Below are 24,246 nucleotides of genomic sequence, written 5' to 3'. Positions count from 1 at the left end.
AAGTTAAGAAATTCAAGTAGTTCTTACAAGATTAGAATAAGATAGTATTTTTTTTATAATTGGGATATGAAATAAGGTTACACTTTCCTGTAAATTTTGTTTACGTAAATATTTTAGAAATTCAAATTCAAATTCTTTGCGAATCCTTAAGATTCAGATGTTCATTAATTTATTCATTATTATTCATTACTTTTAGCATTTGAAAGGAACCATAGTAGGCTCCACATGGGGAAACATTGCAGTGTCACAATAATATGATATGATTTTTATGCTTCGGATAAGAATAACACATCCCCGCCAATGGTTATAAATTATCTTGCAGGATATGCGGCGAAACATACCTCTATAAAAGAAAATTTACGTACCAAATAGACGTGTTGCTAATCAAGTTTTGGGCAGCGTCAAAATGAACTCAATACAAAGTCTTCGTCGGGAATACGCGGAAGATTTTTTTTACGTAAACCGCTGGATTTTGCGTCTAGCTGGGCTGTGGTGCCCCGAAAATAAAAACCCTTACGCTCAATTCGCGTACAACGCTTACGCTATTGTTGTCTTTTTGTTCCCGAATCTGTGGTTTACCTCTACCGAATTCGTTTCTCTCTTTTACACTTACAAACGCGAAGACGCATTCATCAAAAATATTAACTTTTTCCTTACCCATTTCATGGGAGCCGTCAAGGTTATATTCTGGTACTTCAGGGGCGACTGTTTAATTCGAATCATGAAGACTTTGGAAGATCCCGATCTGCATTACAAACCTTTTACGGTAAGTACGAAATCGCAGATTTCGCAGTGTTGTTAGGGAAAAGCTTAAAACTAAACCAATTGAAATTATAAATGAATGATTATAAATAATCTTACATACAGTTGACAAATTAAATATTGCACACATGATATCATCGGGTGCTCAATTAAATCAAATCTGAAATCTCATTTATATATTTTTATTTATATATTATATTTATTTTTGTATAATGATTAATCATTTCCTTCAATTTACAGGAATATAATCCTGGCAAGATCTCCAAACGTTATAAGAAAATAGGTGTGACATATACGCTGTCGTTTCTCGCTTTGGCGCATGCAACGCTATCTTCTTCTTACATTCCGCCCATCATCAGTGTTACGAGATATATGCGTAGCGACGCAAATTCTACGCACTTGTTACCCGAAAAGTTACCCTATTACAGTTGGATGCCATTTGCATACAACACAGAAAAACTTTACCTTTTGGCTGTCGCATATCAAGCAGGTATATCCATAATAATGTGGAAACATGTACTTTAGTTTCTTTTTTAAATGAAAGTTGATTTAAATTTAGTAGCATACACCTCCAAATAAATTTCTTGTTGTGTACATTTGATGCTGTGTGCTCCCTCTTTAATTCTGGACATTCATAATTCACAACCAAAAATACCACATTTTAACTCCAATAAATAGAAAAATTTTCGATTCTATTTTTTAAGAAATTATATACAAACTTAATTTTGTTCGAAATTTTTCTACTTCCTACTTTAAATACCTAAATACGCACAAATCAGGAGTGTGTAAGGTGTTACTTTAAAACTCCAGCTTGATTAAACACATGCATCCGTATAAAAGTAGTTAGGTAATACTTTTACAAACTTAATATTCTTCAGTCACCCAAAACTCATGACTTAAATGGTTGTTTATAAAATATACCTAATATAATATATTATTAAAAGTTAAAACATTGAGTCTACTTGAAAATTGCAGTTCCCAACACATAAACTTCTTTGGACACTCAAAACGGGAAGCTGCAACAAACAATAAATTTGTTGCCCACTTTCATAATTGCCAACAGAGAAAATGCCCCTTCATTTGTTTAGCTTTTCATTCGGTTGATATTGATATTAGAATTTTTTTCTGTGATTTTGCATAAATTGTATTAATACCACAACAAAGTATAAATGCAAAATAAAAATATTATGAATTAATGTATAAATGGCAAATGTATAGATAGAAATATATCGTCGATGTTTATTGCCTAAAACCTATTTAAATTAAGAAATTTGATCAAAATATTCAAGAGCCAGGGTTTTCAGTAATTAATAAAAGTCAAGGATGTTAGGAATCCACATAGGGCACTGCTATCTAAGAAGGCTCCTCCGTTTAGAGAACAGGACTCTTCTATGACGAACAAGGAAAGATGTTAAAGGAATTCTAATTTCCCAGAACACTGTTTTCCACATTGCATATTACACACATGAGTATTAAATGTAATAATAATAATAATGATAATTATTATTATTATTATTATTATTATTATAATAGACTTTATTGGCCATTAAATACATTACAAGAACAACAAATGGGAAGTCACATCTGTGAATGAAAATGAATTAAAGCAATACCAAACACATTCTAATAACATTCATAGAGACCAACATAATTATCAGATCGACAAACACCAAACATTGAAACAAAAATTAGCTAAAAAAAAATAAATAAATATATAAATAAATTCCCAGTTAATATTATGGAGACACTCGTGACGCAACACGGATATACTCATCTGCAGTATAGAATGCGTTCTCCAATAGAAATTGTTTTATTATCTTACAAAATTTAGGGAATGGCAGATCCTTGACAACGGTTAGTAGAACATTGTAGTAATTAATGTACAATTTATTTAACTCGGATGTGCGCAGCTTGTGGCCCTGGACAATTAATTCAGATCCCCTGGTGTAGTGATTGTGGCGATCACAGTGCTTAGGCATATCGTTCTTTAGCTCATGTATGTATGGGAGTGACTGTATAGTAAATAAATAATGATGGTAAGGTAAAAATATTAAGCTTTGAGAAGAGCGGGCGGCAGTGATCACGAGGTTTTGCATTCGCAGTCACATGTATCGCTCTTTTTTGCATAAGAAAAGCCTTGCGGGCATGCGCAGAACCACCCCACAAAACAATAGCGTACGCTAAGTGAGAATGGAACAATCCGAAATAAGCAAGTCTTGACGTGATAGGAATGAGTGACTTGTTTAAGTGTCTAATTAGAAACAATTGACTTGACAGTTTGTGGCAAAGGTGTTCAATGTGATCTTTCCAAGAAAGAGTCCGATCGATCCAGACTTCAAGTACCTTAACCGGAGCATTGTTTAAATTGTGCACCTTGCTACAAGAGAAAATAAGATTGTTCGTTTTATTTTCGTTTAACTGTAAGGAGTTCGACCCGAACGATCCACGCGTTCTAGTCCTATCGGCCACCCTATCAATAATAAGTTCATATGGGTTCCTAGCTCGGGATAAAAGAATTGTATCATCTGCGTAGAGCGTAGTTTTACATGGTATGTGCGAAGGCAAATCGTTGATGTAAACTATGAACAGCAGGGGCGCGAGCACCGACCCCTGCGGCACTCCAAACGATACCGGCAAGCTAGAACTACTAAATCTTCCATTCTTCCACACTGAAATCTACCGCTAAGGTAAGAGCGTAATAATCTGTAAGGCATGCCCCTGATGCCATACCACTCGAGCTTCTGCATCAGCACTCCATGATCCACACAACCAAAAGCCTTCGTGAGATCGCAAAAGGTGGCCTCTGCTATTTCACCAGCTCAAAGCCTTCGATAATGCTCCAACAAAACTTAGCAAAGCATGCGTGGTGGACCTTCCGCCCCTAAACGCGAACTGTTCTTTACACGAAAGTTTATGTTTTTCAAGATAGTTTAGCAAACGATCTTTTAAGATTATTTCGACGATCTTACCCATTATAGGGATGATTGCAATAGGTCTATAATTTGAGGGGACGTTGGTATCTGCCTTCTTGTGTAGCGGCACAATCCTGCTTATTCCTGAAAATATTCCAGTTTCAAACATCTGGTTAATTAGATGAGCTATAGGGTGAGATATAGACGTCTAAAGAATTAGAATTACTTAAATGTAGAATTGTGTGATAGACTAATTGACTGGAAACCGGATCCAGGAAAAACGACCTCGTGGGACTTGATTGCCTTCTCATATAGAGCACTGGATCATTTATACTTTTTATAATAATAATAATAATAACAATAATAATAATAATAATAATAATAATAATAATAATAATGAAGTCAACTCGTATTTTGTACGTGATTGTTTTTAGGTCCAATGTTTTCGTATGCCTACAGCATCGTTGGAATTGATACCCTTTTCATGAACATTATGAATAACATTGGATCAAATTTGACCATCATGCAAGGAGCTTTTAAGACGCTTCGTGGACGAACTGCAAAGATAGTTGGCCAGCCGATCTCTAGCCTTCGATTACATGAAAACGCTGAATTCACTGATGAGCTCTATAAACAATTTAGAAAAATCTCCAGGCATCTTCAGACTGTACTACAGTGGGTTCATTGATTAAATTATCGTACTTTACGTACCATTAAAATGGCAATTCTTTTGAGGTTGTTTCGCATCTTTCTACGTACAATGTATTATGTCGCAGGAATGCGACATAATACATTGTGCATGGTTATTCATGAAAGTTATATATTTTTAAATAGTTTTTAACGTTGCTGAAAGCTATATTCAAAAAAGTGAAGGTGTTTCATTTTTTTCACAAATTTTCAAAATATTACAGGGTGTTAAAGTGCTCCGTTTAAATCTGGAAATCGTGGAGGCCACTCAGCTGGTCCTCCACTCTATCGATAAAAGTCTCAAATTATCAGCAATATGAAAACTAAAAATTAATTTAAATTTCCTGCCTACAAAAACTCCTAAATCTCATTATGTCAAACTATACAGCTATTAGATCATATAAACAGCGATTTCAACATACTTAACTCGATTTCTCAGAACATTTAACCAGATCGACATATACTTTGACAAAATACTGCGCCAAGCGGCAATGTTGTATCTTCTCTTTTTTTTTTATAGTTGCTTCATAAGTTCTTGTAATATAGGCATAGACAGGGCCTCTACATCTCTACTAGCTATGTATCAAACCAATTAGGTATCTTATTAAGCTCCTTATAACATGTACTTATAAGAGCATTATATTAATTTCAAAACTTTTACCAACCGTTAAAGTTATGCAACAAAAAACTGAAACAGACTGTAGAGTGCAATTAAATTGTTTTATTTGAAAGAGATGCTAATTTTTTCATCTACGTCAATCATTTTACTGTTCTCGTTGTCAGGTCGAATTTTTCTGCATGGTCATGTCCGATCTAATCTAAAAGCCTAGTATTAAATAACATTATTTATTTCTACCAAAATTTTATATATCAAGCAAAAATTTTAGCGGCCTTACAATTTACAATTAATTAATCAATATCCAGTAGTATAGACGTAATTTCAGGCAATAATCAGATCTTTAAAAGGGATGTAGATTTAAGATGGGAAACAGTCTTAAAAGTTCGTCCATTGCATGCAGAACTACGTAAAGAGATTTGATATTTAACGTACATTTAATTTAACATTTTAGCATGAGCAATCAACTGGAATCTGTCTACAGATATGTAACACTCTGTCAAATAACAGCAACTCTATTTATATTGTGTACCTGTCTGTACCTGGTATCAACGGTAAATTGATTTTTAAATATATTAACATTTTCTGAACTGGGTGAATTTTAGGAGAGTCTTTCCTTTTCCTATAATTTTTTTATTTTGGAAACATGGTATTCAGTGGTATTGTAAGTGGAAGCATTGAGAGTTATTTCAATTGTTCTATAACAACTAGACGATAGACCCAAGAAGTTATCCAATTTTGACTAGCTATAATTTGGAGATTTCTTTGATGATGTTACACTTTCAGTCGCAGTGTAAAACGTAATCCTTTTTAACAATAAGAGACATCGCAAATAAAACTTGTCCAGGGAATGGTATCAATTAAACGAGAAAATTTGGGAAAAAATATTTTATTAGAAATTTTTAACATTTTTGTTAAACCTTAGATACTGTAAAGTTTGAAGATCGATGTTGATAATTACAGGCGTTAAGTATAAAAGAAAACACTTTCTCTCTTTTCTCTTAAGTTTGAATGACTTTCTAATGATATTTTTGGATTCCTCTTTCGATTTTCAACAACTTATTACTCTTGTAAATTTTTAAAAAGGGTCAAACATATTAATAAAAGATTACGAGGTTTTATTTTTGGTCACCATTTATTGTGCACCATACGGTATTTAATGGATTTGATCGGAAAAGGATATTTGAACCATGCTCTAAATAGGGGTAGGTAAAAGCTCAAGTGGTGTCATATTTTGCAGAAAAACAAATAAATTTTATGAATATTCGAAAATCTAAGATTACGATATTTTATTTAAAAAACTCGAAAACCCAAGTATAAATCGGACTGAGGTGGCTTTTACTTGATGAAAATCCATTTAACACAAATTAAATTAGAACAAAAATGTTCCGATTTTCACAGTTTTTAATTCTTTATGACAGCTGTTTCGGCAACACCGTGCCTTTATCAAATCAAAAAAAATATATTTTAATTCATTATTTATTTATATTTTATATTATTATTTATTTTATTATTATTATTATTTTATTATTTATTAAAAACTGAACATTTTTTGTTCTAATTTAATTTTTGTTCTAACTCTATATTTTAGACGCCTCTAGGAAGTAAGCAGTTCATAGCGGAATGTGTATATATGGCTGCCATGTTTTTTCAACTGTTTGTTTACTGCTGGTTTGGCAACGAAGTCACTCTTAAGGCAGGTATTTTACAGTTCCTTGCGCCTTGGCATATGTTATTTATTTTGACTATTTTTCTGCTTTTTAGTGTCAGGAATTATCAAATTATATTTGGGAGTGCGAATGGTTTGCTACTACGACGAGCTTTAAAAAGAACTTGATTTTTACAATGATGCGAACTAAGAAACCCCTTTATTTTACTGCCGGAAAATTTCTGCCGCTAACTTTGCCCACTTTTATGTCAGTAAGTTTACTGTTTAGTTTGGTTAATTTACACGTACTTCTTACTTTTTTTTTAGATCATAAAAACGTCCTACTCTATATTTGCCTTAATTAAAAACACTTCAGAATAAGCCAGTAGCGTTTTCGTCCCAATTATTATGTTGAATAAATAATTGAAGAAGAGGGTTGGTTTGTTCCCAATTCGCAGCTTATGGATTCGTGTGGAGTATAAAAAAATAAAAAATGTACTCGACTTTTAGACGGATGACATTATACAATAGTATACCTAGTTATGCAATAAGTTTTATTGCTATGCTTTTTCTACGAACATTAGTTTTAAGTTATATTTTTGCAAAACAACTCTAACACATTTCCTGCTAATGACTCCAACGGACTCGCGAAAGTGTTTAATGAAACTGAAACCTTAGCAGGCTTTGTTTTACGAATATTTCCATTGTTAAGGCCCCCACAGATGCTCAATTTTTTAATACAGGCTGCCTGTGCAAACCTAGTTTGTGCAGGCATATCGGTGCGTTTGTGTGAACGTCCGGCCGACTACGCAGCCCGTTGGCCTGGCCTGATCAAAATCAGCCCGTGCTTGAATTTAGCCTGCGCAAACTTGGACACCTGAGCGTGTGTGGGACTCGTTCAGTTAATTTGTTCAGTTTTAAGGTTTATTTAGAATCCAAAAATAGTAAGCAACAAAAAGACGAATGTTAGCAAACAGTTTTTAAGCGAATTTATTGAGGTATACCAAAGCTTACCATGTTTATGGAAAATAAAGAGTAAATACAGTGACAGAAATAAAAAGTCCGCAGCCTATGATATGTTGGTCGAAAAACTCAAAGATATGATACAGGAGCAAATATGGAAGCCGTGGTTAAAAAAATAGCTGTTAACCGCTCATGGCATGAAACTGATTGCCTCATGCATGTGTTTTGCTTTTGTATCAAAGGAGAAACGAGTTTCAATAATTTCAAGTAGGTTGTCTCGTCTATTCTTAGGTAGTTAAACCAATCCTGCTTCTCAAGTTTCAAATCAGCAAGCAAATTGACATGGGAGTAATAATTTCTTTTGAGTAACCAATCTTTGGTCCATTTGCTTCTTTAAACCAACCGTTGTTTTTTTTGCTTTTTCTTTATTGCACAAGCAAGCACAATGCAATATAATGGCGTGTCTTGAAAAGTCATTATCTTTTACTAAGTATAGAAAAACCGTGCCAAAACTAATGAGTGTGAATTTACCCAGTTGGCTGTATAGAAAGAACTGTGTTATAAAACTGCGTGTGTGTGGGACAGGCAATAGTACAGTTAAACTGCACAAATTGGCCTGTGGGCTAAAAAATTTAGCGTCTGTGGGGGCCTTTACAGTAGTGGCGGATTACTTAAAAGTCATAACAACATTGATATTAAAAAGAACGCCCACTTCTGATTTCATCTGTCAATTTTGCAAAATAAATAAGAACTAAAAGTTCAGATTTTCGCTAAATTATATATTATGACATGACAATTGTTTCGACAACACCGTGTCTTTATCAAATGTCATGTCATAATATATAATTTCGTGAAAATCTGAACTTTTAGTTCTTATTTATTTTGATAAATGGATTTTCATCAAGTAAAAGCCACCTCAGTTCAATTTTTGTCAATTTTGCGCACGTTTTATTGCATTTGACGACCGGTTTTTATCACTGATTTTCAAATTAGTGACAAATATCTAAGTCTATTCAGGGTAGAGATTCAGGATTATTATGTACATGACATTTTAAACTAGGTGCCATTAAAATCGACTTGCGCTCCACACACATCGAAAATTTGAACTACTATAAAAGTAAGGACATATAGGCCAGTAAAGAATGGTAAAAAAATTGCAATATTGTATACACCATATTTAATAATTCTTTTCATTGCAAATGAATATATGTCACATAACTTGTAAATAAAACATTAAAAGGTTAAAGTTAGTTTCTTACTTACTGCGCATGCTTACATACATTATTTCTCTGCTAATTCCACTATAAATATATGTCATATAACTTATGAAAGTTGCTCAGCTAACTCGGCGACTGCTAATTTAAATAAAACATGAACAATTATAATAGATCTGTGTCTACAATCAAAATGATGTTGGAACTTAGCTTCTTCCTTACTGTGCATGTTTGCAGACATGAATTTTTCTGCTGTTTCCGCTTTAAATATATGTCACATAGCTTATAAAAGTTATTGAGCTAATTCGGCGGCTACTAATTTAAATAAAAAATCAACAATTTTGATATATCTATGCGCATGCTTACTTGCTTTCTGCTGTTTCCAGTATGTAACCGAACACTTTATGCGGGACATCAATCATACATGCGACTAAGATAATGTTTGCTGTTACGGCTACTCGGTGTTAAGCTGGCCATTTGAGATGGAGATCAAAGAAGCGAAATCACCTGCCTGTGAACATACATTCACATCTTATAATTGAATGTATGATTATTTCCATTTGAAAATTTCAATGCTATAAATTTCACATCTGTCAAATTAACCTATAAATGCGCATCCTTTTACAGCAATTTCCAGACAACAATAACAACGTACTCCTTTAGTTTTTAAAAACATTATTAGACCCAAAATGGATGAAGTCGAGAAATTGGAGTATCTTTCCCTTGTTTCAAAAATTTGCACAGAATTAGAGAATCATCTTGGTATGAATGACAAGGATTTAGGTAATGTTGATTTTGTTTGTATGAGAAACTTTATTTGTAGTGTCAATATTTTTTTTTAGCCGAATTTATCATTCATTTGTCAGAAAAGAATAATACGGCCGACAGCTTTAAAAAGGCATTGCTAGAAAATGGGGCAGAGTTTTCCGACTCCTTTATATCAAATTTATTACGAATAATTCAACATATGAAGCCTAAAAAGGACGGTGCATATAAACAGGAAAAACCCGTAGAAAAAGGTAGTTTGGCTCAAAAGTTTCCAGGCTTAGCTATACCTAATGAGCCTCAAAAGCCATTAACTCCTGTTGAAAACTTGGATTCCAAGAAAGATGATGATAAAGATATTGTCGCTGATCTTATGGCGCAATTTGAGGCTGACGCTCCATCTGTGAAAACAAACAATGAAAAGGAGTTGGCACGGAGGAGAAGGTCGACCTCTACTCATGGATCGAAATCCAGATCTAAACGTAGGTCTAGGTCTAAGTCTAGAGAGAGGCAAAGAGATAGATCGAGGGAAAAAAGGAGGGAAAGATCTAGAGATCGTCACTATGGTAGAGACAGGAGAAGTGACCAAAATAGGTCAAGAGAGAGGCACAGAAGTAAATCTAAAAGTAGATATAGAAGTAGATCTCGCGAAAAGAAAATAAGAAATAAAAGAGATAGAAGTCGTTCAAGGAATCGAAGGGAAAGAAGTTTTGAAAGGAAAATTAAATATGACAAAAGCAATTTAGAAATCGATGATGATCCCATTCCAGGGAAGGTAAAAATGGTTTTATTTTAACCTATAAGTGTTTTAGTTTGCTCTTGTTCTTTTGTAGACCCATATTGTTTTTATTTCTAGATTTACAATGGTAAAGTTGCAAATATTGTGCCATTTGGTTGTTTCATTCAAATAGAGGGATTAAGAAAAAGATGGGAAGGTCTAGTACATATTTCTCAGTTACGGGCAGAAGGTAGAGTAACACAAGTATCAGAAGTTGTGTCAAGAGGAAGTAAGGTCAAGGTACATATTTTCAATGTCATAGTGATGGCAGTAATAGTGTACGTTTTTTTTTTAATTATGTAGGTTAAAGTTCTTTCTGTGACTGGTCAGAAGGTATCTTTATCAATGAAAGATGTCTGTCAGATGACCGGTAAGGACTTGAACCCATTATCTCATGCTCCCACAGAGAGAGAAGACAAAGATCGTAATCCTGACAGACCTATTCATAATAGCACATCTGTTCTTCGACTACCAGTTAGTTTGGATGAGAATGAGGAAGATTCCAGGAAGAGAGTTACAAGGATATCTAGTCCAGAAAGATGGGAAATCAAACAGGTATATTAAGTTACTTTATTAAAGAAGTAACGCTTAGTAAAGAACATTGAAAAAAAATTGTTTAAACGTCATCATTCTATAGTCAAGTGTTTCACGTCAAATGTTAGAAAAATTTTAATTTTATTTGATTTATGTTTGTAGCTTTTGTTTTAGACTTGTGTTCAGCTTAAATATACATACCATTCATACTATTTTTAATATTTATAGATGATTTCATCAGGTTGTATAGACAAAAGTGAGCTTCCTGATTTTGATGATGAAACTGGTTTGCTGCCAAAAGATGAAGAAGATGGAGAGGCTGATATTGAAATAGAATTAGTTGAAGATGAACCTCCTTTTTTGCAAGGCCATGGAAGAGCTGTTCATGACTTGAGTCCTGTCAGGTAAGGCGTTGATATTTATAGTTTTGGTTTTTAATCATTACAAATTAATCATGGTAAGGTTTCTTAGAAGAGTTTCTTTTTTTTATAATGATTTTTAAAAACTAAATGGGCAAAAGGGGCAAGCAATGATGGTATATAAATTTTTTTAGGAGGTCTGTATATTCATTTTATAGGACATACCTGTTTATAATTTCAATAATATGCTCATATAATTTTATTTTATTAGTTTTGAAAATATTGAAGCCTAAAATTTATTTAAAATGGTTATAAAACATATCAAGTTAGTAATGTAATTGAACGAACTAACAAATGATAACTTTTTTGCCAATATCACAGTTAACTAGATAGATTTTAAATGTCTATTATCATTTTAATTTTGAACTTTTCCAAAAGTAATTGACTACAATTAAATATGTTAGTAATATTTATGTCTATACTCACAACATTGCTCTAGTAAGTGGACTTAAAAAGACATTTCTCACCGAAAACAATTTTTATTGCATAAAAATATTTTATAGTGAATATATTTTAATTAATTATTTTATACAAACTTATGTCTGATAATATAGAGGGTGCTCCATTTCAAAAAATGTAGGTAAAACTTTTAGGAGACACTAAACAGCTGAAATGGTGATATATTGTGATATTTTGTTTTGTTCTGTTTTTATTAGACATATAAAGGAGCTAATGTATCCTAAAACACCAGACAGCTCTAGGTTATCTTACATAATGTCAGCCTTATTTTTGATTGATTGGTTGTTGTCCATGGAAAAGAACAGAACACTCTGGATGGGTACTGATAATATAAAAGTTCATATAAAAATAAAAACACTTTGTATTTAAAAAGAAGTAAAAATTAATGAAAGTTTAAAAAGTGTTAAATTAAAACCCACAAAATGACAAAATTTTCAAAGTAATAATATTTCAATATCTGATTAAAGTGGCAAACGTTTTTTCACATTTGCCTTTGACTTTTAACACAAAAATGTATTTGATAATGAGTGCTATGCAAGTTTGCATTCGATTCAATTATGGCCTCTATTTTGGTGGATATTGCGCTGCCATTTTTGATATATCTTTACAGAATTGTCAAAAACCCAGATGGTTCGTTGGCACAAGCTGCAATGATGCAGTCGGCGCTAGCCAAAGAGCGACGTGAACAAAAAATGCTACAGAGGGAAGCCGAAGTAGACTCTCAACCATCAGGCAAAAATAAAACTTGGATCGACCCACTGCCAGAAGGTATTTGCCACTACATTTTTCATTACTATTGTTTGTACTCGCGTTTTTATTTAAGATGAATCCAAAGTAATGTCATCAAGAGGAATTGGTCTACAATCTCAAGACTTACCAGAGTGGAAGAAACATGTTATTGGTGGCAAAAAGTCGTCGTTTGGAAAGAAAACAAACCTTAGCATTATTGAACAGAGGCAGTCATTACCAATTTACAAGTTGAAGGAGGAGTTGCGCAAGGTATGGATAGACACACCTCTCTGAAATTGTTTTATATATTTTTAGAGTTTTTATTATAATAAGAAGGTTTGCTGAAAAAGTTTTGTAGTGGACCCCTTATCTGATATATTGTTTCATGCATGGTCTAAGCATAGCTTAAAATTTTGTTGTGAGTGTAAAAAATAATATGCATTTTTATATATAAATTGCTGAAGAGGTTAATAATTTTTGTTACTTAAATTTACACACGACTTTCTTCCAATTATATTTATAGTTGTTTTCAATGATATTCTTGCAAAATTATAAAGTATAAAACAAAAACTGTTTTGTGTTGCATGGTATATTATCATAAGCCAAATTTGATTTTTGTCAAATAAGTTTAATATGATAAGAAAACATCCATGAATAGCACCCTATAACCTAGCCAAACATAATAAAAATGATAAATGGTTTATTTTATTCTCAATTTTCCTATAGTGCTTCAATCTATTACACTGAGGCAGAGCATTGTAAACCTTTCAACCAGTATATTTGATATGTTTTTGTACATCCAAATGTTTAACTGAATAAGGGAGGTCAATTTCTCCAGAGCAAAAAGCTTGCTGTTTTGGAAAAGGAGTTGAGATAAATATATTTTGTTTTTAATAAGCGGTGACATTACGGATTTAGAAGACTCTCTCCATACAAGTATTCCATGGCTCAACAAGAGGGTGACATACCATTTTAAGAACTTCCAGAAGCAATATATTTCATAATTCATAGATCTTTTTTGATTATAAATTCTACATGACTTTTCCAATTCAAGTTTTTATCAATATTAGCTCCCAGATTTCTTATATATCTGTCTCTCGCTATTTTGTTTTCGGATTTACAGCACTAGTTCTTGTGGTTACATTTTTTGTTATGTAGTGTTTTACTTGAAATGCATGAGTCTGGGTTAGGCTCAAGGTTTTAAATTTGGTCTTACCCACATTCAATGACAGCAAGCTGCAATTTAGCCGATTTTTCAACCTGGCTACCATCATTGCAGTCTTTTTTAATATAGGCACCCCAAATTTTAACTTGTGTATAATACATTGCATATCTTTAGGCACTGTTCTATCACTAAGATAGGATTTAAATAAGTCCTCTAACATTGATTTTATAAAGTCTGTTCAGTAGGATTTTGTATGTCGCAATGTCAAATTCCTTCGCCAAGTTCAAAAACGGTCCTTCCTCTTTCTTTCCTCCATTAGGATTTGGTAGATTTCCTTCTTTATTATACAATGTATCCTCAGTATTAGTGTCTTTCTTGGAAGAGGACTGATTTTTTGATATCAATAAATATTTTTCAAGAAATATGGCAAATTTACCTTTTATATATTTTTCTACTAATTAACTAAATGTACTTATTATGGCAATTGGTCTGTTATTTGTTGTAAATTCTTTATCTCCTTGGTTACATATAAGCAAAATTTAAGGATTGTAAGAATGGTACAAAGGCATTGGTAAGTAATAATGATTATTTTCAAATATTTCAGAAGTAATACCATCCTCACTACATTGAACTCCATTATTTAATTTACTTATTTCATTCATAAGCTCATTGTGAGTAATTGGCTTTAAATACAATACTTCATGATTTACATAAGTCTGTTGCTCAGTGATACTACAAGTTGATTTAATTTTTTCTGCTCAGCTTTCCCCACTGTACAAAAATAAGCGTTAAATTCATTTGCTATTTATTAAAAAATTATCAGTTAGTATTACACCTTTCGCATTTTTAATATATTTAAATTTTGCCCTATTTTTGATGTATAACATTCATATTTTGTTGTCTTTACTAATTTTTATAATTTGTTTCTATACAGTTTATATACATTTAAGAGTTATTCGGTTTCAATGCGCATTTTTTTGCAACAGATCAAGATTTTGATATTTTTAGATAGTTTGTATATAATTTTTATCTAGTGTTCTTTTTCTTGTTTTATGTAATTTTTTGATATTTTTTTTTTGTTTCAATATTTTCTTATTGAAGATTACATTTTAAATTTTACTTTTCACTAAACTTTTACTTGATTTACAGGCGGTAACTGACAATCAAATTCTCATCGTGATTGGCGAAACGGGATCGGGCAAAACCACTCAAATCACGCAATATCTCGCGGAGGAAGGATTTACTGCGCGAGGCAAAATAGGTTGCACTCAACCCCGACGTGTTGCGGCGATGTCGGTCGCAAAACGAGTTGCTGAAGAATTTGGGTGCAGACTGGGTCAAGAGGTGGGCTATACAATCCGCTTTGAGGATTGCACGAGTCCAGAGACGATAATCAAGTATGTATTTTTCTTGCATAGAATGTGTTGCTTAATAGTTATCAGCAAAAAATGTATTTTTATATGGCACACTGTATATTTATTAATTAGTAAAAAGAACTTTACCTTTCTAAAAATATGACTTAAAGTCTGACTCGCGTCTTCTTCCATACAATGTTTTAACCACTTTTAACGAATTGCCCTTTTACAGCGCACATAAATCTCATGTAACGTCAAATTTGACATTTATTGAGAAGTCACGTGATTTCGGTGACGAATACGGCCGCTAAATGAGAGGCCAGATGTAACAAACCACAAATTATTACTTTCAGATACATGACAGACGGTATGTTACTGCGCGAATGTCTAATGGATCTAGATTTGAAATCCTACGCGGTGATAATGTTAGACGAAGCTCACGAGAGAACTATACATACCGACGTTCTTTTCGGGCTTCTCAAGCAGGCAGTGACTAAACGTCCAGAACTTAAGCTGATAGTAACATCAGCCACTTTGGACGCCGTAAAATTTTCTCAATATTTTTTTGAAGCGCCAATATTCACCATACCTGGCAGAACATTCCCTGTGGAAGTGTTGTACACTAAAGAGTCTGAAACCGATTATTTAGATGCCAGCTTAATAACTGTCATGCAAATTCATCTAAGAGAACCACCGGGTGACATCTTGTTGTTTCTTACTGGCCAAGAGGAAATCGACACTGCCTGTGAGATTTTGTACGAAAGAATGAAATCGTTGGGTAAGCTATGATATACATAACATATTTTCTGCTAATATGTTTCTTCGCCAAATTGACCCTTAACAAAGCTGTGTCATCTTAAAGGAGACCTATTTTTGAGGATGCATTTTCATCTTGTTGTCTCCTGATTACATTAGTTATTCCTATGTTCTAAGATTTTTTTATCTTGGGTGATTGATTCTTATCCCCATTTGGAGGGGAAGGTCTTACATTTCCTTATCAACTGAAATTTTAATTTCAATAGTATAAGGTTTATTGATGTCTTAAAAATATACAGCCATGAAAGAAACTGATGATACAAATAAAAACAAATGTACAGAACACAATTTTGAAAACAATTTCTAGCCTTTCAAAAATATTATTTTAGTGTTACATATGGATTGTTATGGAGATCTAATATATCTTGCTTATTTTAATAGTTGGCAAAACACGAAATATGTGGTTTACGGCTTCAAAAAAATTATTTTAGTGTTACATATGGAATGTTATGGAGATCTAATATATCTTGCTTCTTTTAATAGTTGGTAAAACACGAAATATGTGGTTTACGGCTATGCGTTTTTTGTTTAGTTTTGGTTAGTTTGAAGTACAATACCGCCTGACTTGAATTTATTGATTTCACTAAAAGGCTGCTTTTTATTAACAGAAGGAGTTAGTAAACCGTGGAAATGTTGATCTAAAATGTTTGCTTAGAATCGTGAGTTTGTTAAAAACGATGGTGAAATTAAACATAAACTTAAAACTTAAGAGAACTGAAAATTTATTTAGTAAAAAAATAAACAATTCAAATCACTAACTACTAACTATACACAATGCTAATTTATTATTTATATCAATTGTCCCGTTAGTTTATTATTGGTGAACTTGTTATTTTTTCACTTATCCTGCAGGATGTCCATTCTATGCCAAATATCTCAACTTATTTTGTTTTGAACTTGGGCTGCAACAATAACAACCAATATTTTTGCAGCAGTTTCGTTTTAAACAAGGTTGTGTAAGAAAATCCAAACGTAAATTTCATAAAACCCTATTGGCTTCGTTAAACTTTAGTTACCAATGCTCATTGGCAGTGGTCACGTGATCACTAGGAAAAAACGCATATCATCCTCACTAATATCAAATTTTATTAATTTATTAGGACCCGACGTACCCGAGCTTATCATTTTGCCCGTTTATTCTGCATTGCCGTCCGAAATGCAGACGAGAATATTCGAACCTGCCCCGCCCGGCAGTAGAAAGGTTGTCATAGCGACGAATATAGCGGAAACATCGTTGACCATAGACGGAATATTTTATGTCGTCGATCCCGGTTTCGTAAAGCAAAAAGTTTACAATTCGAAGACGGGCATGGATTCCCTCGTCGTTACGCCGATTTCTCAAGTATGTTATTTTTTTGAAGCATAAATATACAGTGATATTATTGCTACTATCGTTAGGATGTATGTTAACAACATATAAGGTTTTGTGTAGTATTTAGTTGGCTATCCATTGCCTTCAATTACTTTCAAATACCTCCTGAGCTTGGACTGTATTAGACGTCTGATAGTCTCTGATGGAATGTTGGTTAAAGGTTCTTTCATACTTCGTCGATATTTTGGAAAGTTCTTGAACCTTTCTTTTAATGATCATCCTCAGATTTTCTATTAGATTAAGGTTTGTAAGTGTGATTACACAAACATGTCAATATTTCTGGGCAGCGTTAGCAGATGGAAGTAGCAAATGATGCTAATCATGTTGAAAAGCAGCGAGTATTAAAGATACATTGGAAATTATTGAAGCAATAGTAAAATAATTAATAAATATAAACAAGATCGATGGGTTAAGTATATATGACAACTGTTAACAGTTCAGCTCAACTGTCGAAATACGCTTTCATATGCACACTTAAAATACGGAAACTGCCTTTAAACAGTTGAATGTACCTGAACGCAGCCTTGGTGGTTATAATGATCACATGCTCAAAGCCTCATTCTGAGAACTAGGTCGTGTCGCTACCGATACTTCTATAACCAATGGGACAGCTTCTCCTTATTTATTAATTTTAACTTTTTATGCCGCCACTGCCAGTATTCGCCATAATGTATTGCTCATATTTTCTTGGGGCTGCAGTATTATCACAAAAGTGGGTTAATTTAAGTTTAAGTTAAATTAAGAGTTTAATTTAACTGTTTCTAGTATTATCACAAAAGTGGGTTAATTTAAGTTTAAGTTAAATTAAGAGTTTAATTTAACTGTTTCTAATATAATTACGAAAATGTTAATATTGCTACGTTATAATCTCACAAGCAAATGAGTCGTTGCCCTTCTTTGGAATTATTTTCGCTCACCTTACGTGGTTATTCTAGTGTAACAATCATTTATATTTAGGCAACACTCCTCGCCCCACTCATCTCTTACCTGGGTGATTCTGTTTCAATTGGTGATTAATTAATAATCTAATGATGAAATTTTTGTATTAATTAGATGATCAAGAACATATTTCATCATACTTTTTATATAATATAATTTGTCATACAAAGATAATCTACAATATATCAACTAAATATCAGTCATAATTTTTTTTTGTCTCAATAAATGATTTAAAATGGTTAATGTTTTAAGTTAACACTGAATATCAATAACCTTTGTCTTTAAAATTTAATACATTTTTCAATTTGAATGACTAGAGCGCCATCTATCTTAAAGTTAATGAAATAGTGCAGAGTTTATATGATTGTAGAACTCAAATTTATTTTGACAGTATCGTGAAAAATGAGTAAGCACCACGGAATGGAAATTTAAAATTTGTTTCCCATTCTTGATGCTTTGAAGTTGTAGTAAAATCGTTTGAGGCTTTTATTTTTACAGTTAAATAAATGAATAGATGTATGTGTAAAATTAAAAGTCTATTTTTAAAATCTTAGAAATTTTATGGAAAAAGGCACCAGTTAGAATGGAATGACCCATGTTTGCATCACAGCAATAGCAATTTGAATAACGACGTACGTTATTTCAGGCCCAGGCGAAGCAAAGGGCCGGAAGGGCAGGTCGCACAGGACCAGGTAAGTGCTACAGATTGTATACGGAACGGGCTTACAGGGACGAAATGTTGCCTACTCCCGTTCCGGAAATTCAGCGCACCAATTTGGCCACGACTGTGTTGCAATTGAAAACTATGGGCATTAACGACCTGTTGCACTTCGATTTCATGGACGCGCCGCCGGTCGAGTCGCTCATAATGGCGTTGGAGCAACTTCATTCTTTATCAGCTCTAGATGACGAAGGATTGCTGACAAGGCTCGGTAGACGGGTAAGTGTTTTTTTAGTCTTTTTTCGTTAGGTGTGTCTCTCTTTGAGTTTGTTTACTGCATCGGCAAAAAAAAAGAAGATTGGCAAAATATTTGAAAAATCAAATCAAATTTGATTTACAATTGGCTGAAACATCATCTTATAACTTTTATAATAATTTTCGTGTGTATGATACCTATCAAAGTCCTTGTCATTGTTAAAAAATAATATCTTAAATGAAGAACAATAGCAAAATATGATTTATTACACTATAAATCGAAGAATTTACCTCAAATGCCTAGAACGTTTGCGTTGGAAGTTATAAAGCAATTGAAATATTGACTAAAATATTTGAAAAATCTAACAAGAATATCTACTATTTATAGCCAGCAGATATTCTTCCAAATTACGTTAAAATTGCCCTTTTAACGACACTTAATAGGCTATGAACTAACCGCTTCAAATGTTATCAGTTTGGAAGGTTTGTGGATCTTTACTAAACATGGTTTTGGGACTATCTATGAACAAACATAGTAAATAACAAAAGTATATGTTTCTATGGAGCATAACCTAGGCCTACCGATATTAGTTACTTTATTTACTTTGTTCATATTGTAATGAAAAGTCAAACTAAAACTGATTGCTCAATCCAAACAAAACTTACTGAACGATCATCTAAGACTCGCGTATTATAGAAATCTTTTTAACTAAAATAGTCAGTGCTATGCTAAGTACAAATGTGTACACACATGGAAAAATCTGAATCCTCAAACGTAGCTACAACAGAAAACTAAAAAGGAATAAGCAAACTGGAAAATTATACCGGACGCATCGGGAGGTGCTTCTGTAAATTTTTTTGAACCAGCCCCATGTCTAGATTTTTCCATATAACAATAAGAAAAACAAAAAACTCACCAGGACTTAATAACTTGATAACTATAAAATTCAGATTAAGCTCTTCCCAGCGCTCATGAATAACTTGCCACAATTCACTAGAATTGTTTCGATAAAATTTGTTTTGTATATTTCTTTTACAATTAAGCCCCAAACATTCTCTCGAGTCTTTTGGAATTGTAATCGCACCACGGTAAGATTCAGTATTATTACGGTGAAACCATGCAATGACAGCATTTGCAATGTGGAGCAGTTTCTAAATATTTGCCCTGGAAATACATTACCTTGTGTAGGGAATAAAATATGTGCCGGATCAGTATTAACTTGTATTCTCAAAGACTTGAATGAATTCAACGTTGCTGCTTAATTCTTGAAATAGCGTTTTTGCTCCTTCCGGTAATACTGATGCACATATTAATCACCCATGTTCATGAACAAATATACGTAACCGAACGAAATTAAAAAGTTTTTTCCATTTCCGACTCTAAAATACCCAATTATGCGTTATAAAACGTCAGCTTCATTAAGCTTTAGGCATGGCTTGGGTGCGATAGTAGATTTAAAACACTTATGGTGTTTTGGCTTTTGTCAGTTCTGACGGTCATGCCGCAAATCACTCCGTGTCAGTATCAATATGTATCTACAGATATTATGTTGTAAAGAGAACTCTGTTAATGTCTCCTTGGATTCATAAGACTATGGGTCAGAGAAGCATTTATATCTTTAGTTCCAAAAATATAGAATATCTTCCTGGAATGTTAAAAACAATAAAAAAAAAAGCTTTTAGAAATAAGGTAATAACAGACACACACACGATGTTGCGCAACTTAATTTTTAATTACAATTTAGATGGCGGAATTTCCACTGGAACCGAACCTATCAAAGATGCTGATTATGTCGGTTGCTCTGCAGTGTTCCGATGAAATACTGACCATCGTCAGTATGCTCTCGGTCCAAAATGTGTTCTATCGACCGAAAGACAAGCAAGCATTGGCCGATCAGAAAAAAGCCAAATTCAATCAACCAGAAGGTGATCACTTGACGCTTCTCGCTGTGTATAACAGTTGGAAAAATAACAAATTTTCTAATGCCTGGTGTTACGAAAACTTTGTACAAATTAGGACACTGAAAAGGGCCCAGGATGTGAGAAAACAACTGCTAGGGATTATGGATCGCCATAAACTGGATGTTGTTTCCGCCGAAAGGAATACAGTGAGAGTACAGAAAGCGATCTGCTCCGGTTTTTTTAGGAACGCGGCCAAAAAGGATCCACAAGAAGGATACCGAACCTTGGTGGATAGTCAAGTGGTTTACATTCATCCATCAAGTGCCCTCTTTAATAGGCAACCAGAATGGTAAGTAGAATAGATAGATAAAATATATGCTGGGTAACCCAGTAAGGGCAATGAGGTATATTAGAGAAACGGACGGACTTAAGAATTCATTAGTTTCTGAAATGTTCACCCGGGGGCGTAATTGTAGTAATGAATTTAAAAACTCGGTTTCTACAAAAATTTCTAATGTTAACCATAGTTAAACAATTTAAAAGCTGAGACAAATTGAAATTCCTTTTTGGTGCGGGGTGTATGAACATTTCCTGAAATAAAAGTAATTAAAAAAAAGCTTTACTTAAACTATCTATCGCGCTATAAGTAACCCGATTTTCTGTCAAATCGCAAATAAAATAATTTTCTAAAAAAGGGTTGTTGTTAATGATCCAGAATTTACAAATAAAACGCTAATTTATTATTTAGGTCACCAAATGATTATTAAAATCAAAATAAAGTTTTGGTTAGATATTCTATTCATTTTTTAAATGGTTTACCACACTTTACCACTTGAATAAATGGTTACAGCTACGGGGTAATGTAGTGCTGTTTTGAAGATGTGAAAAAAGTAGTTAAGATAAATAATATTGTTATATATATATATATATATATATATATATATATATATATATATATATATATATATATATATATATATATATATATATATATATATATATATATATATATATATATAGGATATATAGGATAAAGATATCATGCCGTTTTCACTGAGTTGTTTAGTCCTTGTTTAACTAGGTAGGGACTCCAAGTTTATTAAAATGCGTTAATCCTTTCTGGAAATATGGACATTTACTTAAGAAAATCTTCGAACTTCCAAAGCAAAAAGTTTCAAAGGAAAAAGATTTGAATTTGTTTTTGCTTGAAAATAGTACTCACTTGAACTATGGTTAACGATAAAAAATGAGGTAGAAACTGAGTTTTAAAATTCAAGATAACAATTTGCCCTCTGCTGGAAATTTTAGAAGCTTGAAAATAATTTCCAGCATTTTCTCTTGACTGGTTTACGTAATTTCTAGGACCGTTCGTTTCCCTTATTAATACCGAACCTCGTTGCGCCTACGGGGGCACCGATATATGTACATACAGATATAAATATATAAAGTATAAAAAAAACATTACTAACATAAAATAAATATGCACAATTTAGGACTATCTCTTTCTGTAAAAAAATATTCTTTTATAGCATGATTATATATTTTAAGACCACCCATGTATTGGGGACTTCGCAGGCAAGCTGTCAACTTACAGAAAGAGAAGCTCAGTTTTTGTTTCTTATGTTACTGTTGTTTTTCAGAGATTGTCATTTTGTAATATTTTTGTAGATTATATGTAATAGGTTATAATTGCCAACTTGTTATACTTTTTTTTTAAATTAGTGATATATACGTGGAAAAGACACATCCATAAAATTAGCAACAGCAAACAGCAATAGCCATGTAAACCATAATTGAATGGCGCCAAATTTTTGTGTCTTAACTCTTCTCAAAAAATGCGTAGGTATACAGCAAAACATATTATTGACACGATACATAGGGGACTCGATAACGTTTTATTATTGTTCCTAGTAGAAAATATAGGGTTTGTAAATATGTACGACAAAAATGAAAGAAAGTAAAAACTGTCAGTGGTGGATGGTGAGTTAGACTTTTACCGAGAACTCAAAATAGTTATGTTTTTAATTATCATCGAACTAAAATAATTTTGACGATGCAGCGTTGTAATTTCTAACAACATCGGTACTTTAAATTTTATTATACATTTTTTGATTCATTGCTTTCTTTTTATTGCTAATAGAATATGATAACACTAACACTTAACTTAGCTGCTATTTGAACTCACAAAAGGCTGATCTTTTGGTTGGTTGAAATTGGCGAAAACCCAGCATAATAGACTTATTTAGATAAATTTCGTCTATAGAGCTTAGATTATACCTTATATAATCTAAGTTATACAGGCCCGTTTTGAGTAATTTTCAGATTCAATACACAAAAATGATAAAAACTCTATTTTCCTATATTATTTAAAAATCTTAACTGCAACCTAAATTTCAGCCATCTAATCACAAGCAGCTAAAGTTGTAGTGATCATATTTTGCAGAAAACACAAGAAAAAAAGCACAGATTTGATTACGCGTTTTGACATTTGACGACGCATTGCATTGAAGTATGCTGATTTTGTGAATTTTTTGGCCTAGAAAAATTTATTTGCGTTTATCTATCTATATTTATATGAACTGAACAGCAGATTTTGGTTTATTAAATTTCAATTTAAAATAGTAAACTGTCTAAAAAAATATTTTGAGAAAATACATTTATTTTGTTTCTTAAACCTTATAAGTGATGTAACAAAGTTATAAATTTCTGTTTATGTCCTGTTTCACTCCATACTTTGGAAGTTCCTATTCAACATATTCATTTTTTTGTTTTAGGGTTATCTACCACGAACTGGTCTGTACCACAAAGGAATATATGAGGGAGGTGACTACAATTGATCCAAAATGGTTAGTTGAATTCGCACCAGCTTTCTTCAAATTTTCTGACCCGACTAAGTTAAGCAAATTCAAAAAGAATCAACGTTTGGAGCCGTTATATAATAAATATGAGGAACCCAACGCGTGGCGAATATCAAGAGTCAGAAGAAGAAGAAATTAAATTATAGGTGCTATTTATTTCCCATTGTAAATATAAATAAAAATACCGGAAAATCAGTTAAAATTCGGATTTTTTAAATAATAATAAACACTAATGATGAATTATAAACATTCCAACCTATTGCAAGATTTGATGATTTGTTTTAAATTTTACTTTTACTTATATGAAATAGTGACAGTGGTCCACTGTTGTTTTGTTCGCTTTCGCGTTAAATGTTTAATTCATAACCCCGTTGCATGCAAGAATCACCAAGAAGTACTTACTTTGTGCTTAAAATGAATGTTGCCGAAGTCGAATA

At 32.7% G+C, this 24,246-nt stretch overlaps 2 protein-coding genes across 3 annotated transcripts; both read left to right on the top strand.

Annotated features, from left to right (window-relative positions):
• The first annotated feature begins 237 nt into the window (after positions 1-237).
• On the top strand, positions 238-8,225 carry LOC132703930 (odorant receptor 4-like). 2 transcript variants are annotated; one of them, XR_009619190.1, is made up of 7 exons: positions 238-766; positions 1,003-1,252; positions 4,109-4,349; positions 5,432-5,531; positions 6,569-6,677; positions 6,742-6,897; positions 6,953-8,225. XR_009619190.1 is itself a non-coding variant. In XM_060673477.1 (7 exons), exons 1-7 carry the CDS (start codon positions 407-409, stop codon positions 7,004-7,006), a joined length of 1,266 nt encoding a protein of 421 aa, XP_060529460.1. In that variant the 5' UTR covers positions 238-406; the 3' UTR covers positions 7,007-8,225. The 2 variants fall into 2 exon arrangements, 1 of the variants encoding a protein (XP_060529460.1); XM_060673477.1 differs by having other exon boundaries at positions 6,569-6,673.
• Positions 8,226-9,198: 973 nt separating this feature from the next.
• LOC132703928 (ATP-dependent RNA helicase DHX8) lies at positions 9,199-24,107 on the top strand. Its single transcript, XM_060673465.1, has 14 exons — positions 9,199-9,346; positions 9,430-9,585; positions 9,645-10,342; positions 10,424-10,585; positions 10,649-10,900; positions 11,108-11,283; positions 12,368-12,525; positions 12,581-12,756; positions 14,801-15,048; positions 15,360-15,784; positions 16,923-17,164; positions 18,780-19,073; positions 20,795-21,300; positions 23,726-24,107. Exons 2-14 carry the CDS (start codon positions 9,492-9,494, stop codon positions 23,946-23,948), a joined length of 3,654 nt encoding a protein of 1,217 aa, XP_060529448.1. The 5' UTR covers positions 9,199-9,346; positions 9,430-9,491; the 3' UTR covers positions 23,949-24,107.
• Positions 24,108-24,246: the final 139 nt, after the last annotated feature.

This window comes from Cylas formicarius, unplaced genomic scaffold (assembly GCF_029955315.1).
Source record: "Cylas formicarius isolate icCylForm1 unplaced genomic scaffold, icCylForm1.1 PGA_scaffold_6__28_contigs__length_40554024, whole genome shotgun sequence".
Classification (NCBI taxonomy): Eukaryota; Metazoa; Arthropoda; class Insecta; order Coleoptera; family Brentidae; genus Cylas; species Cylas formicarius.
Note: the sequence above shows the minus strand (reverse complement) of the source record. Positions and strands in the feature narration are given on the sequence as shown.

Coding starts and splice junctions, on each gene's coding strand:
- LOC132703930 (XM_060673477.1), top strand. CDS start 407: ATGAACTCAATACAAAGTCTTCGTCGGGAATACGCGGAAGATTTTTTT. Junction 5,532..6,568: donor GTCTGTACCTGGTATCAACG/GTAAATTGATTT, acceptor TCTATATTTTAG/ACGCCTCTAGGAAGTAAGCA. Junction 6,898..6,952: donor CTTTGCCCACTTTTATGTCA/GTAAGTTTACTG, acceptor CTTTTTTTTTAG/ATCATAAAAACGTCCTACTC.
- LOC132703928 (XM_060673465.1), top strand. CDS start 9,492: ATGGATGAAGTCGAGAAATTGGAGTATCTTTCCCTTGTTTCAAAAATT. Junction 10,586..10,648: donor CAAGAGGAAGTAAGGTCAAG/GTACATATTTTC, acceptor TTAATTATGTAG/GTTAAAGTTCTTTCTGTGAC. Junction 15,049..15,359: donor AGTCCAGAGACGATAATCAA/GTATGTATTTTT, acceptor TATTACTTTCAG/ATACATGACAGACGGTATGT.